Here is a 12,840-nt window from a genome sequence, read left to right as displayed (position 1 = left end):
GGGTCAGTACTGAGGGAGTGCCGCACTGTCAGAGGGTCAGTACTGAGGGAGAGTTGCACTATCAGAGGGTCAGTACTGAAGGAGTGCCGCACTGTCAGAGGGTCAGTACTGAGGGAGTGCCGCACTGTCAGAGGGTCAGTACTGAGGGAGTGCCGCACTGTCAGAGGGTCAGTACTGAGGGAGTGCTGCACTGTCAGAGGGTCAGTACTGAATATGTGCTGCACTGTCAGGGGGTCAGTACTGAGGGAGTACCGCACTGTCAGAGGGTCAGTACTGAGTGAGTGCTGCACTGTCAGAGGGTCTGTACTGAGGGAGTGCCGCACTGTCAGAGGGTCAGTACTGAGGGAGTGCCACACTGTCAGAGGGTCAGGACTGAGGGAGTGCTGCACTGTCAGAGGGTCAGTACTGAGGGAGTGCCACACTGTCAGAGGGTCAGGACTGAGGGAGTACTGCACTGTCAGTGGGTCAGTACTGAGGGAGTGCCACACTGTCAGAGGGTCAGTACTGAGGGAGTGCCGCACTGTCAGAGGGTCAGTACTGAGGGAGTGCCGCACTGTCAGAGGGTCAGTTCTGAGGGAGTGCTGCACTGTCAGAGGGTCAGTACTGAGGGAGTGCCGCACTGTCAGAGGGTCAGTACTGAGGGAGTGCCGCACTGTCAGAGGCTCAGTGCTGAGGGAGTGCTGTATTGTTGGATGTGTATCTTTGAGGAGGTCAGATTAAATGCTGACTCCCCCAGCACTCAGGTCGACTCACAAAATCCAGAGACAAATTAAGAATTTGACAAGAATTCAAGAAAAATACGTTTTAATTGTTTTTTAAAACTATATTCCATTCAAATTCTCTGACCAAATTTGTAAGAAAAGGTACATTTGTTTGGATAAAGATGAAATGTACGTTTGATTGTCACTTTCCCATTCATGGTAACCTTAGAAATTCAAACAAAACAAACTGAGAAGATTTAATAAACAGGCCTGGGAACAGCCTTTGACACCCCGTATTCACCCGGGGCATCAGGAATGTGTAAATCAGCAACAATTTCTGCATACTCTCCTTGTGTTAAAAAGTTGCTTGCTGCCAAGGTCATTTCATTTTTTAGCTCCCCAGTTAAAAATACCTCTCTCTGAATGCAGTGTTAATTAAAGAAAGCTTTCTTCCTGTTAGATAAATTATAAAGATCACGTTGTTCTGTAAATGCAGAAAGATACCCTTAGCAGAGCTGAACCTCGCTTCTCCTTTCGACCAACTAATCCATGGCCCCCACTGGCTGCAGAATTAAAAGGGCAACGTCTTTATGAAATATGTTGTACAGAAAGTGTTTTGCACACAGAAAGTAATTTGACTAAAAAGTTCCCACTTTAAGATTTTTTTAAAACTCGGTTATCTTATATCCCGTGTAATCCCATAGCTCCAGAATCATCAGATGCTCCTTGCACATCGTTGCGCTTTTTGCTGTGATATCTTTCACTGTGTTTGGAACACCTCAACGCTATGTACACAATGCAGCAATGTAAAGTCACAACAAGATGCAATGTGTCAAAACTGGCAAACGCTTTGGAGGGATGAGGAGTGTGAGAGGGGAGGAATTGTTCTCCTTTGAGCAGAGGTTAAGGGGAAATTTACTCGGGGTGATCGAGTAAATAAGAAGAAACATTTCCACCAGTCGGAGGGAGAGTATCCAGAGGAGAAGAGAATTTACAAAAAAACCAGAGTGGAAACGAGCAGGAATTATTGTCACATCGAGCGGTTATGATCTGGAGTCCGCTGCCTGGAGGGAGACAGATCCAATCGTAACTTTGAACAGGAAATTGAATGAATCCTTGAAAAGGAAAAGGCTTATTGGGGAAGGAGCGGGAGAGTGGGGTTTCAGACAGACAGAGGCATGATGGGCTGAATGGTTTCCATCGGTGCTGTTACATTCAAATGATAAAACAATTCTTCATAAGGGTGGCAGCCCACGGACAGCAAACTGGTAACCCTCAGCAAGTGGCATCTGAGGGAAGTAACAGGTGTTAAACTTTACTCAGCAGATACCATTGGCCCTGGAGGATGCAATGTGTTTGCACATCGAAACAGATATAAATACACTTTAAAAAACAAATTAACACAGCCGGTTTTATTTATTTTTTCCCTGAAAGTTGGGTTTACTTTTGGGAAATGAGGTTACTTCAGGCCAAAATTGGAAATAACTATGAGAACAAACCTGCTTTCTTTAAGGGCACCCAACATGTCCACTCCACATAAATACATCAGTTCAAATATAACAAAGGCCTTTTCATAAAATGGACAATTTTCTGGTCCATGTTTGAGTAAATTCACATCTCCGATAAAAAACATACTTCACAAATTAACTTGGTCACAGTAGAGAAAGATGCAGCAGACGAGGGTTAAACGCTGGAACTCCCAGCGCTGCCTTATCCGTGCCTCCCGCAGTCTGCACACATTCATTCTGGTGAAAAACTCAATTTGCCCAGTTCAGCTGCCAGGTCCTGGGGATTGACTCCGACCTAATGAGGGAAGAAGGCGATTCGAGAGGGCATCAGAGAGGGAGGAGTGAGGGAAGTGAGGAGGAGAGGAAGGAGGGGAGAGTGAAGAAGGAGGGAGATGAAGAGGGTGAGGGGAAAGAGAGGGAAGGTAGGAGTGGGGGAGAGGGAGGCAAGGTGGAGGGGATGGGGAGGGAGAAGAGAAACGGAGGGAGAGAGATGGGGAGGGAGAGGAATAGGGGAGTGAGAACGAAAGGAGGTATCAAGAAGGGGAGGTGAGGGAGAAGGATAGGGAAGGGAGGGGGAGGGGTAGGGTTGGAGGAGGTAGAAGGGTAGGGCAGGTAGAGGAGAGGGGGTAGGGGAGTGGTGGAGAGGAGGGAGGAAAGGAAGGGGAGCAGGGGAGAGAGTAGAGGGGAAAGGGAGGAAAGTGACATAGTTAAAAAATGAAGACACATTTACTTTCCTAAAACATTCCAACCCTTTGTGCCCTCTTTACAGGTTAAAGGAACCCAGCGGAACACTCACAAAACTGGACATCAAGAGGAAACTGGGCATTCAAAAAAGAAACATTTGTCGCTCGGGAGACATTTGGACGAATGAAATAGTTTTCAAAGAAGTACATAGGAAATGGGATGAATAATTTGCTATTGTGTTGTATGATTCTAGGATTATGCTTCTTACTCCAGTTCCTAATGTTACAGTTCTTTTTGTACTATCTGGATCTACTTGTCTACTTAAACTGGTCAGTAATGGTAAAGAAGTCTGACCTAAGGATTATGTTTTTATATACCAGACAGATCATTCGGGGATGTTGAGATAATCGTTATTAAGAACTCGAATGTTTATCTCCTAAATTACTGAACATTAAATAGAATGACACATACCTCTGTGTCTTCCCTATTTCTTGTGGGTCTTATTATCCTGACTCTAGACGTACAGAATCAATTTGTGTCTTCCTGAAGCAAATATTGGATTTTCCTATTGCTGCGGGAACAGGAAACCCAAGGCAATTTTCCACAATTGTGACCGAAATAGCCTTCTTTCAATATAAAAGAAAACTTCAGATTTGGAGAAATTGACTCTCCTTGACTGGTGCCATCATTAGATCTTTGCAACTGAGAGGCAGCCCATCACCGTACAGATGGGACACAATTTAGACAAGTAATCAAGAGAAGAACATGAAAATTCAAAAGTGTTTTAACAGCCAAAATGCTGCTTTCCCCTTGGCTGCAGAGTCCAGACTAGGGGCTTATAGTCTTGGGATAAGAGGTCGGTTATTTAGTACTGAGATAAGGAGAAACGTCTTCACTCAGTGAGTTGTGAATCTATGGAATTCTCTCTCAGGGAGCTGCGGATATTCAGTCGTTATGTTTGTTTAAGACTGAGATTGAAAGAGTTTTGAATACTCTGGGAATTAAGGAAAATGGAATTAAGCAGAAACATGGAGTTGAGATAGAAGATCAGTTTAACATCAGTAGCAGGCAAGCTTTTAGAAACAATTATTCAGATTGAATTAGTAATCACACTGAAAAATGTGGGTTGATTAGAAGAGCCAGCATGTATTCCTAAAGGGGAAATATTATTTAACTAACTTGCTGGTGTTTTTTGAGGTGGTAACATCAAGGGTCGATGAGGATAATGCTATTGATGTGGTGTACATGAACTTTCAGAAGGCATTTGTGAGAGAAGTTATAGCGTGTGGAATAAGGGGGACAGCAGAAACATGGATACAAATTGGCTGAATAATAGGAAACACAGTGTAATGGTCAATGGATATTTTTCAGGCTGGAGGAAGGTTTGTAGCCGTGTCCCCCAGAGGTTGGTTTTGGGACTTTGGTTTTTCCTGATATATTTCAATGATCTGGATCTTGGCGTGTCGGGGACAACTTCAGTTGCGATGACACAAAATGTGGAAATATTGTAAACTGTGAAGAGGACAGTGTAGAATTTCACAAGGACATAGACAGGTTGTTAGAATGGGCAGATAGGTGGCAGATGAGGCTCAATGTGAAGAAGTGTGAAGTGATAAGGTCCCCCATGCAAGACTTCTTGAGAAAGTGAGAGGGCATGGGATCCAAGGGGCTGTTGCCTTGTGGATCCAGAACTGGCTTGCCTGCAGAAGGCAGAGAGTGGCTGTGGAGGGGTCTTTCTCTGCATGGAGGACAGTGACCAGTGGAGTGCCCCAGGGATCTGTTCTGGGACCCTTGCTGTTTGTCATTTTCATAAATGACCTGGATGAGGAAGTGGAGGGATGGGTTGGTAAGTTTGCTGACGACACCAAGGTAGGTGGTGTTGTGGATAGTTTGGAGGGATGTCAGAAGTTGCAGCGAGACATAGATAGAATGCAAGACTGGGCGGAGAAGTGGCAGATGGACTTCAACCCGGATAAGTGTGTGGTGATCCATTTTGGCAGATCCAATGGGATGAAGCAGCAGTATAATATGAAGGGTACCATTCTTAGCAGTGTAGAGGATCAGAAGGACCTTGGGGTCCGGGTCCATAGGACTCTTAAATCGGCCTCGCAGGTGGAGGATGCGGTCAAGAAGGCGTACGGCGTACTGGCCTTCATTAATCGAGGGATTGAGTTTAGGAGTCGGGAGATAATGCTGCAGCTTTATAGGACCCTGGTTAGACCCCACTTGGAGTACTGCGCGCAGTTCTGGTCACCTCATTACAGGAAGGATGTTGAAGCCATTGAAAGGGTGCAGAGGAGATTTACAAGGATGTTGCCTGGATTGGGGGGCATGCCTTATGAGGATAGGTTGAGGGAGCTTGGTCTCTTCTCCCTGGAGAGACGCAGGATGAGAGGTGACCTGATAGAGGTTTACAAGATGTTGAGAGGTCTGGATAGGGTAGACTCTCAGAGGCTATTTCCAAGGGCTGAAATGGTTGCTACGAGAGGACACAGGTTTAAGGTGCTGGGGGTAGGTACAGAGGAGATGTCAGGGGTAAGTTTTTCACTCAGAGGGTGGTGGGTGAGTGGAATTGGCTGACGTCGGTGGTGGTGGAGGCAAACTCGTTGGGGTCTTTTAAGAGACTTCTGGATGAGTACATGGGATTTAATGGGATTGAGGGCTATAGATAGGCCTAGAGGTGGGGATGTGATCGGCGCAACTTGTGGGCCGAAGGGCCTGTTTGTGCTGTGGCTTTCTATGTTCTATGTTCTATGATGCATCTTGGTAGGAAGGACATGGAGAGACAATATACAATAAGGGGTAAAATTCTTAAAGGAGTGCAGGAGCAGAGGGAGCTGGGTGTAAATGTACATAGATCATGGAGGGTGGCAGGACAGATGGAGAGAACAGTTAATAAAACAGATAGTATTCTGGGTTTTATTAATAGGAGCACAGAGTACAAGAGCAAGAATGTTATGCTGAACTTATAAAAGACACCAGTTAGACCTCAGCTAGAGTATTGCGTACAGTTCTGGGCACCACAGTATAGGAAGGATGTGAGTGCATTGGAGAGAGAGCAGAAGAGGTTTACAAGAATGGTTCCAGGGATGAGAAACGTCAGTTATGAGGATGGATTGGAGAGGTTGGGACTGTTCTCCTTGGAGAGAAGAAGACTGAGAGGAGGTTTGATCGAGATGTTCAAAATCATGAGGGAGCTGGACAGACTAGATTGGGCGAAACTGTTCCTGCTCGGAAAAAGATAAAGAACGAGAGGGCACAGATTTAAAGTGATTTACAAAAGAAGCAAATGCAATGCAAGAAAAAGCATTTCCACACAGCGAGTGGTTGGGGTGTGGAATGCTCTGCCTGGGAGTGTGGGGGAGGCAGGTTCACTCGAGGCAGTCAGGAGGGCATTAGATGATTATTTGAACAGAAACAATGTGCAAGGATAAGGGGGAAAGGCAGGGGAATGGCTCAAAGTCATGTTGCTCGTTTGGAGAGGTGGTGCACACATGATGGGTTGAATGGCCTCCTTCTGCACCGTAACAATTCTGTGATCAGCATGATTACTAAATGGTGGATTAGGGTCGAAGGCTTTTCTCCTGTTTCTATTTCTCATCTTAACCAGTGAGCAGAATGCCACCAGTCCATTCACTTCTCTGGCTGCAGAATCTTTTGTTTCTGTAACGATGGTCACGGGGGGATCATCAATGGACCTCCCTGTGGACCTTGCAGAATACGAGCTCCCCGATTAGGCGAGTGGAGGCTTGCCCAATAGGGAAGGAGCAAGGAGGGGGGTTTAAATCCAGCTGGATCCACTCAGACCAGCAGTCGATAGACTCGGGGCTGATCTGTAGCCAATGAACGGTGTTTAGCTATCACTGTAAAGAAAGGGTGATTGGTGACGGAAGACTGGCCTCGGAAAGACTATTATAGTTTCTATTTTACACAAGGAGTGTTATGGGCAATGAAAGGCCAGTGAACAGTTTCAAACACTCTGCATTGATGCAGAGTAAAGTCCCAACAACAAGCCTCGGAAGAGGCCAGTTACTGCGCCACAGTGCCATTGATTGCTATTTCCCACAACAATTTCCCATCGATCTGTCTGGTACCATTGCTAATATTTAAATATTGGTTCTTCATTTACACCCACTTTAGTTGACCAATGTTGGTCACTTTTAGAAGGCATTTAGCATTAACCAGATGGGGTGAGATTGGAGTTGGTTACAGACTGAAGAGAGGTGACGTCATCCTGGTAGTGAACAGTCAGGCATTTTGCAATATGGCAGCTTTCCTGAATGGTTGATTGCGCACAGTTTTACATCATGGAATCACATAATGATACATCACAGAGGAGGCAATTCTGTCCATTGTCCCTGGATCCTCTTTGGGAGAGATTATCCAGTTCATCCCACTTCCATATTTGATCTAATTTGGTGATTTGCCATATTTGGATTATTTGCCATGGTTGGAAACATCTACCTGACCACACTTCAGTTCTGTTTTGTAGCCCCATACCGTATTGGAACTGGTTTGGACCATTTACAACCAAGGACAGACCAGGTTTTCACTGCTTCATTCCGGGACTGGTATGAATCCATTGGCCACAGCTGGAGCACACGCTGTGCCAGATATCCCCAATCCCCCTGGTATTCAGCCAAAGACCCAGCTTCTCACCATCTCCCTCAACCTCACCTCCCGAACTCATCATTCCCTCAACCTCACCTACCCAACTCCATCTCCCTCAACCTCACCTCCCCAACTCATCATTCCCTCAACCCCACCTCCCCAACTCACCATCTCCCTCAACCTCACTTCCCCAACTCACCATCTCCCCCAACCCCACCTCCCCAACTCACCATCTCCCTCAACCTCACCTACCCAACTCCATCTCCCTCAACCTCACCTCCCCAACTCACCATCTCCCTCAAACTCACCTACCCAACTCCATCTCCCTCAACCTCACCTACCCAACTCCATCTCTCTCAACCTCACCTACTCAACTCCCTCAATCTCACCTACCCAACTCACCATCTCCCTCAACCTCACCTACCCAACTCCATCTCCCTCAACCTCACCTCCCCAACACATCATCTCCCTCAATTTCACCTACCCAGCTTCTCATCATCTCCCTCACCTTCTTCTCTCTCTACGGAACACTGGGAGCTTCAACCTTTCACACTCTAACTAAATGACTATGTTGAAGGGACCAAAGGGGGGAGGTGATGGGCTAGTGGTACTATTGTTAGACTATCAATTCAGAAACTCAGCTAATGTTCTGGGGGTCTAAGTTCGAATCCCGCCACGGCAGCTGGTGGAATTTGAATTCAATAAACTATGATGTGGAGATGCCAGCGTTGGACTGGGGTGGGCTCAGTAAGAAGTCTCACAACACCAGGTTAAAGTCCAACAGGTTTATTTGGAATCATGAGCTTTCGGAGCACTGCTCCTTCATCAGACTCCTCGTCAGACCCCACTTGGAGTACTGTGCTCAGTTCTGGTCGCCTCATTACAGGAAGGATGTGGAAAAGATTGAAAGGGTGCAGAGGAGATTTAGAAGGATGTTGCCTGGATTGAGTGGCATGCCTTATGAAGATAGGCTGAGGGAGCTCGGTCTTTTCTCCTTGGAGAGACGTAGGATGAGAGGAGACCTAATAGAGGTATATAAGACGTTGAGAGGCATAGATCAGGTGGACTCTCAGAGGCTTTTTCCCAGAGTGGAAATGGCTGCTACGAGAGGACACAGGTTTAAGGTGCTGGGGGGTAGGTACAGGGGAAATGTTGGGGGGAAGTTTTTCACACAGAGGGTGATGGGCGAGTGGAATCGGCTGCCGTCAGTGGTGGTGGAGGCAAACTCAATGGGGTCTTTTAAGAGACTCCTGGATGAGTACATGGGACTTAATAAGATGGAGGGTTATAGGTAGGCCTAGAAGGTAGGGATATGTTCGGCACAACTTGTGGGGCCGAAGGGCCTGTTTTGTGCTGTAGTTTTTCTATGTTTCTATCAGGTGAAGGAGCAGCACTCCAAAACCGCGTGATTCCAAATAAACCTGTTGGACTCTAAAATATGTCTGGAATTAAGAATCTGGTGATGACCATGAAACCATTGTCGATTGTCGGAACAACCCCCCTGGTTCACTAATGTCCCCTAGGGATGGGCACAACTTAGAACCATAGAACCATGAATGAATTAAAAAAAAGTTCCTCAAACTATTTCAATGATTTATTCAGGCATGGTCCCTTTTACAAACTAAGACGCAGCCCCTCTAGGATGTAAACCCCCTCCCCTCACCCTGAGTGGGAGTGAGAAGGCAGTGAGGAGGAAAGAGGATAGATTCTGATATGAAAGCAATAAAAACAAATCTAAATGAACAAGTAAGTTTCATTTCATTATCAGGGAAGCAGAAAAGCAAACCAGCGGCAGAGGTTCCAATGTGGGGATTACAGATAGTGTGACATGAACCCAATGTCACACTATCTGTAATCCCCACGACTTGCCTGGACCTGCAGAGTCTCACTGGCTGTCCTGTCTGGAGACAGTACACATCTCTTTAGCCTGTCTTGATGCTCTCTCCACTCACATTGTTTGTATTTTAAAGACTTGATTAGCTGTAAGTATTCGCATTCCAACCATTATTCTGTAAATTGAGTTTGTGTCTTTATATGTCCTGTTTGTGAACAGAATTCCCACTCACCTGAAGGAGGGGCTTAAGGCTCCGAAAGCTTATGGCTTTTGCTACCAAATAAACCTGTTGGACTTTAACCTGGTGTTGTTAAACTTCTTACTGTGTTTACCCCAGTCCAACGCCGGCATCTTCACATCATTGTACACCATGCCAGGCTTGAATAGTTTTCTGGCACGATGGATACTGTACTGCAGGGGTACATGATGCTTGTGTTGATGTAAAATTCATCGCTCCAGCTGCCTTGCGTCATAACAGAAAACCTGCAGCTCTCTCACATTCACTCAGCAAGTGTGAGTATTGACATGCCAGTAAATTAGTCTGCCTGACATTCGATTCGGGATTATAAATGCTGCTTGTCCCAGTGGGCTGGAGTATTTTCTTAATGTGAGTCTATCTTGCACCAAGGTTTAGAGATTTTAGTCTTGCTTTTGAATTCCCCTTTAAATGATGTTGTAGTTCCTGTCCTAATCAATGCTTGCAGTAAAGCAATCCCCTGCTCTAATAACTCTGTCTGGAAACTGTTTTTCTAACTTCCCCTTCATCCTTCAATCTGTGCCGGCCTTGTTATTAATTTACTATCCAGAGGAAACAAGCTCTCAGTATTTACCCTCTCCAAACCTTTCAATCCTATCAGATCCCTCTGAACCTTCTGGATTCCAGTGACAAAGCCAACAATTACTAGGCCTTGTTTTCAAAAGTACACCAATAATCTCTCACTCCGTGTGAATCATCTGTGTCCACATTCCAGGATGTTCCAATAAGCAGGGGTTCAGAATAGCACATCACATTTCTAATGTTGTCTAACCAATAGAACATAGAACAGTACAGCACAGTACAGGTCCTTCGGCCCGCGATGTTGTGCCGAGCTTTGTCTGAATTCAATCAATACCGGTATTTTCCAGCAGAAAAATATTGACTACTTTACAAATAAAATTTCCTGGAGATATTGTTTTTGGGAGCATTTACATCCTGGGCTTTTGGTCCTGGTTTTCTTTCCCTAGTCTCAGTTGGACATGTTGTGATGTGAGGCCTGTTGGTGGGTGTTCATTGTGTTTGCTATGATGGCTACCTGGTCACATTTCAGTGTCGGCTCTTTCAGATACCTGGAAAATGGTGTTGCAATCAGAAAGAGGCTCTCCTGAATGTGCATGCCCATCAGCTGGCCTCGGAGTGCTTCTGTGTAAAGGTAAGCTGACTCTTCCAGGGTAAGGACTGGACCCCTAACTGAGCTGGGGGCGTGGGAGCAGCTCTTTCTGAAGAGAAATTCCCTGAGGTGAACCCAATGAACCCAAAGATATTCTCCTCCAGCCACAAAGTGGGAGGGAATGGGAATGGGATGGGAGGGAATGGGAATGGGATGGGAGGGAATGGGCTAGGGTAGTGGAGAACGGAATGCAATGGGATGGATGCAAGACTATGTTTTTAGGGTCTGTTTACTGACAGGATGGAGGTTGGTGTTTATTGGTTTTGACATCCTCATTAACCTGGTATATTTGAAGTTTATTTATTATTGTCACAAGTAGGCTTACATTGACACTGCAATGAAGTTACTGTGAAAATCCCCCAGTCGCCACACTCCAGTGCCTACTCGGGTACACTGAGAGAGAATTTAGCATGGTCAATGCACCCTAACTAGCACATCTTTCAGACTGTGGGAGAAAACCGGAGCACCCGGAGGAAACCCATGCAGACATGGGGAGAATGTACAGGCTCTACAGAGATAGCGACCCTTAATAATTAGTAATTACTAATAATTAGTAATTATTCAAAGAGCCAGTGACACAGTGTCTACTGTATATATTCATGTATTCAACATAAGCCAGTGTTTGAATTTAAAAGGGGATGTTGTGCTATTAGCACCGGGACTTCACTAAGCTGCTCTGGCCCTACCTCACCAAAAACCACTGTGGACCCCATTACAGTTCCAGTGACATAGAAACATAGAGGATAGGAGCAAGAGGGGGCCCTTCGAGCCAGCTCCGCCATTCATCACGATCATGGCTAATCATCCAATTCAACAGCCTAATCCTGCTTTCTCCCCATAACCTTTGATCTCATTTGCCCCAAGTGTTATATCCAGCCGCCTCTTGAATACATCTCTCCGGTTTCTAATCTCCTGTTTTCTACCAGTGTTGAGCACATGTTAACATTAAAACCAAATCTTCCCTCTCTGAGGTGCTCCAGAGACTGATGGGAGCCATCTTATACATGGGTTTGAAATAATTTTCAGTTGGAAAATGGGGCGGTTGTTTACCTTCTACACCAGAATTACCTGCGAGGGAATGATCGCTTTCCCCTTGACTTGGAGTTGAGGATCATCCGCGGGTTCTTCAGCTTGTTGTTGATGGCCCGAGTCTCCTGGTGCTTCCTCATTCTCACTATCTTCATCATCCCAATTGCCTTCCTCAATCTCACTACCTTCATCGTCACTGTTTGAAGATGAGACAGAGCTGAAGCTCACTTCACACTCCCTTCAGTCTCAATATTAATCCCACATTGTAACCAAAGACCAGACATGAATTCCCACACTGGAACAACTTGTTTATTATCTCCAGACATTTGCCTTGTGGGTCAGGTTTTGGTTTCAATTCATGTTTCAGAGCTGGAAGCAAAATCTAAATTATGAATCAGCACACAAAAATCAGTGCAGATATATCGAGAAGGGAATACTAGGAAAGAATGCAGGTGTTTAAAATCTCAGTATAGAATAAGGCACAGTTATATCTAGAAAGCAAGCACAGAATGAGAAGTATTTACAATTCCAACATAGGTGGAGGACAAGTAGAGGGAAGAGGAAGGGTGGAGGAGATGGAAGTGGGAGAGGGAGAGGAGATGCAGCAGGGAGGAGGAAAAGGATAGGCGGAAGCAGAGACTAAAGAGGGGAAAAGGAAGGGTGGAGGAAACAGAGTAGAAGAAGAGAGGAAAAAAGGGAGGAGGAACAGGAGGAAGAAAATGGGAGCAGGAGGAGGAGGAGAGGGAGGAGGAGGGGGAAGAGAAGGAGGAGAGGGAGGAGGAAGAGGAGGAGGAGGAGGAAGAGGAGGAGGGTGTGGTGGACTTCAGTTGTGCCTTTGTCCTACATGGACCACCGTTGTGTGTTTGTTATGCCTGGACACATCCCCTGCCGGCTCAGTTCCTCCCCTCGTCACCGAGTATAAAGGTGGCTGTCTCCTCCCCCTTGTTTAGTTCGGGTCGGTTACCTGTTGGGATGTGCTCCTGATTCTGTTATGAATAAAAGCCTACAGTTGTATTGGCACACAAGTAGTCTTTTGCCGAATTGAT

At 45.9% G+C, this 12,840-nt stretch overlaps 1 protein-coding gene across 1 annotated transcript in view; it reads right to left on the bottom strand.

Moving 5' to 3' along the window:
- Positions 1–789: 789 nt before the first annotated feature.
- Positions 790–12,840, bottom strand: part of LOC144502068 (ran GTPase-activating protein 1-like) — a 590,984-nt gene continuing 578,933 nt past the window's right edge. Inside the window, exons 10-11 of the mRNA XM_078226075.1 lie at positions 11,834–11,990; positions 790–2,504 (exon numbers count right to left, since the gene is read on the bottom strand). Coding sequence (XP_078082201.1) covers positions 2,442–2,504; positions 11,834–11,990 — 220 coding nt within the window. The 3' untranslated portion in view covers positions 790–2,441. The remainder of the gene's footprint in view (positions 2,505–11,833; positions 11,991–12,840) is intronic.

The sequence above is a fragment of the Mustelus asterias genome, chromosome 12 (genome assembly GCF_964213995.1).
Source record: "Mustelus asterias chromosome 12, sMusAst1.hap1.1, whole genome shotgun sequence".
Taxonomy (NCBI): domain Eukaryota; kingdom Metazoa; phylum Chordata; class Chondrichthyes; order Carcharhiniformes; family Triakidae; genus Mustelus; species Mustelus asterias.
Note: the sequence above shows the minus strand (reverse complement) of the source record. Positions and strands in the feature narration are given on the sequence as shown.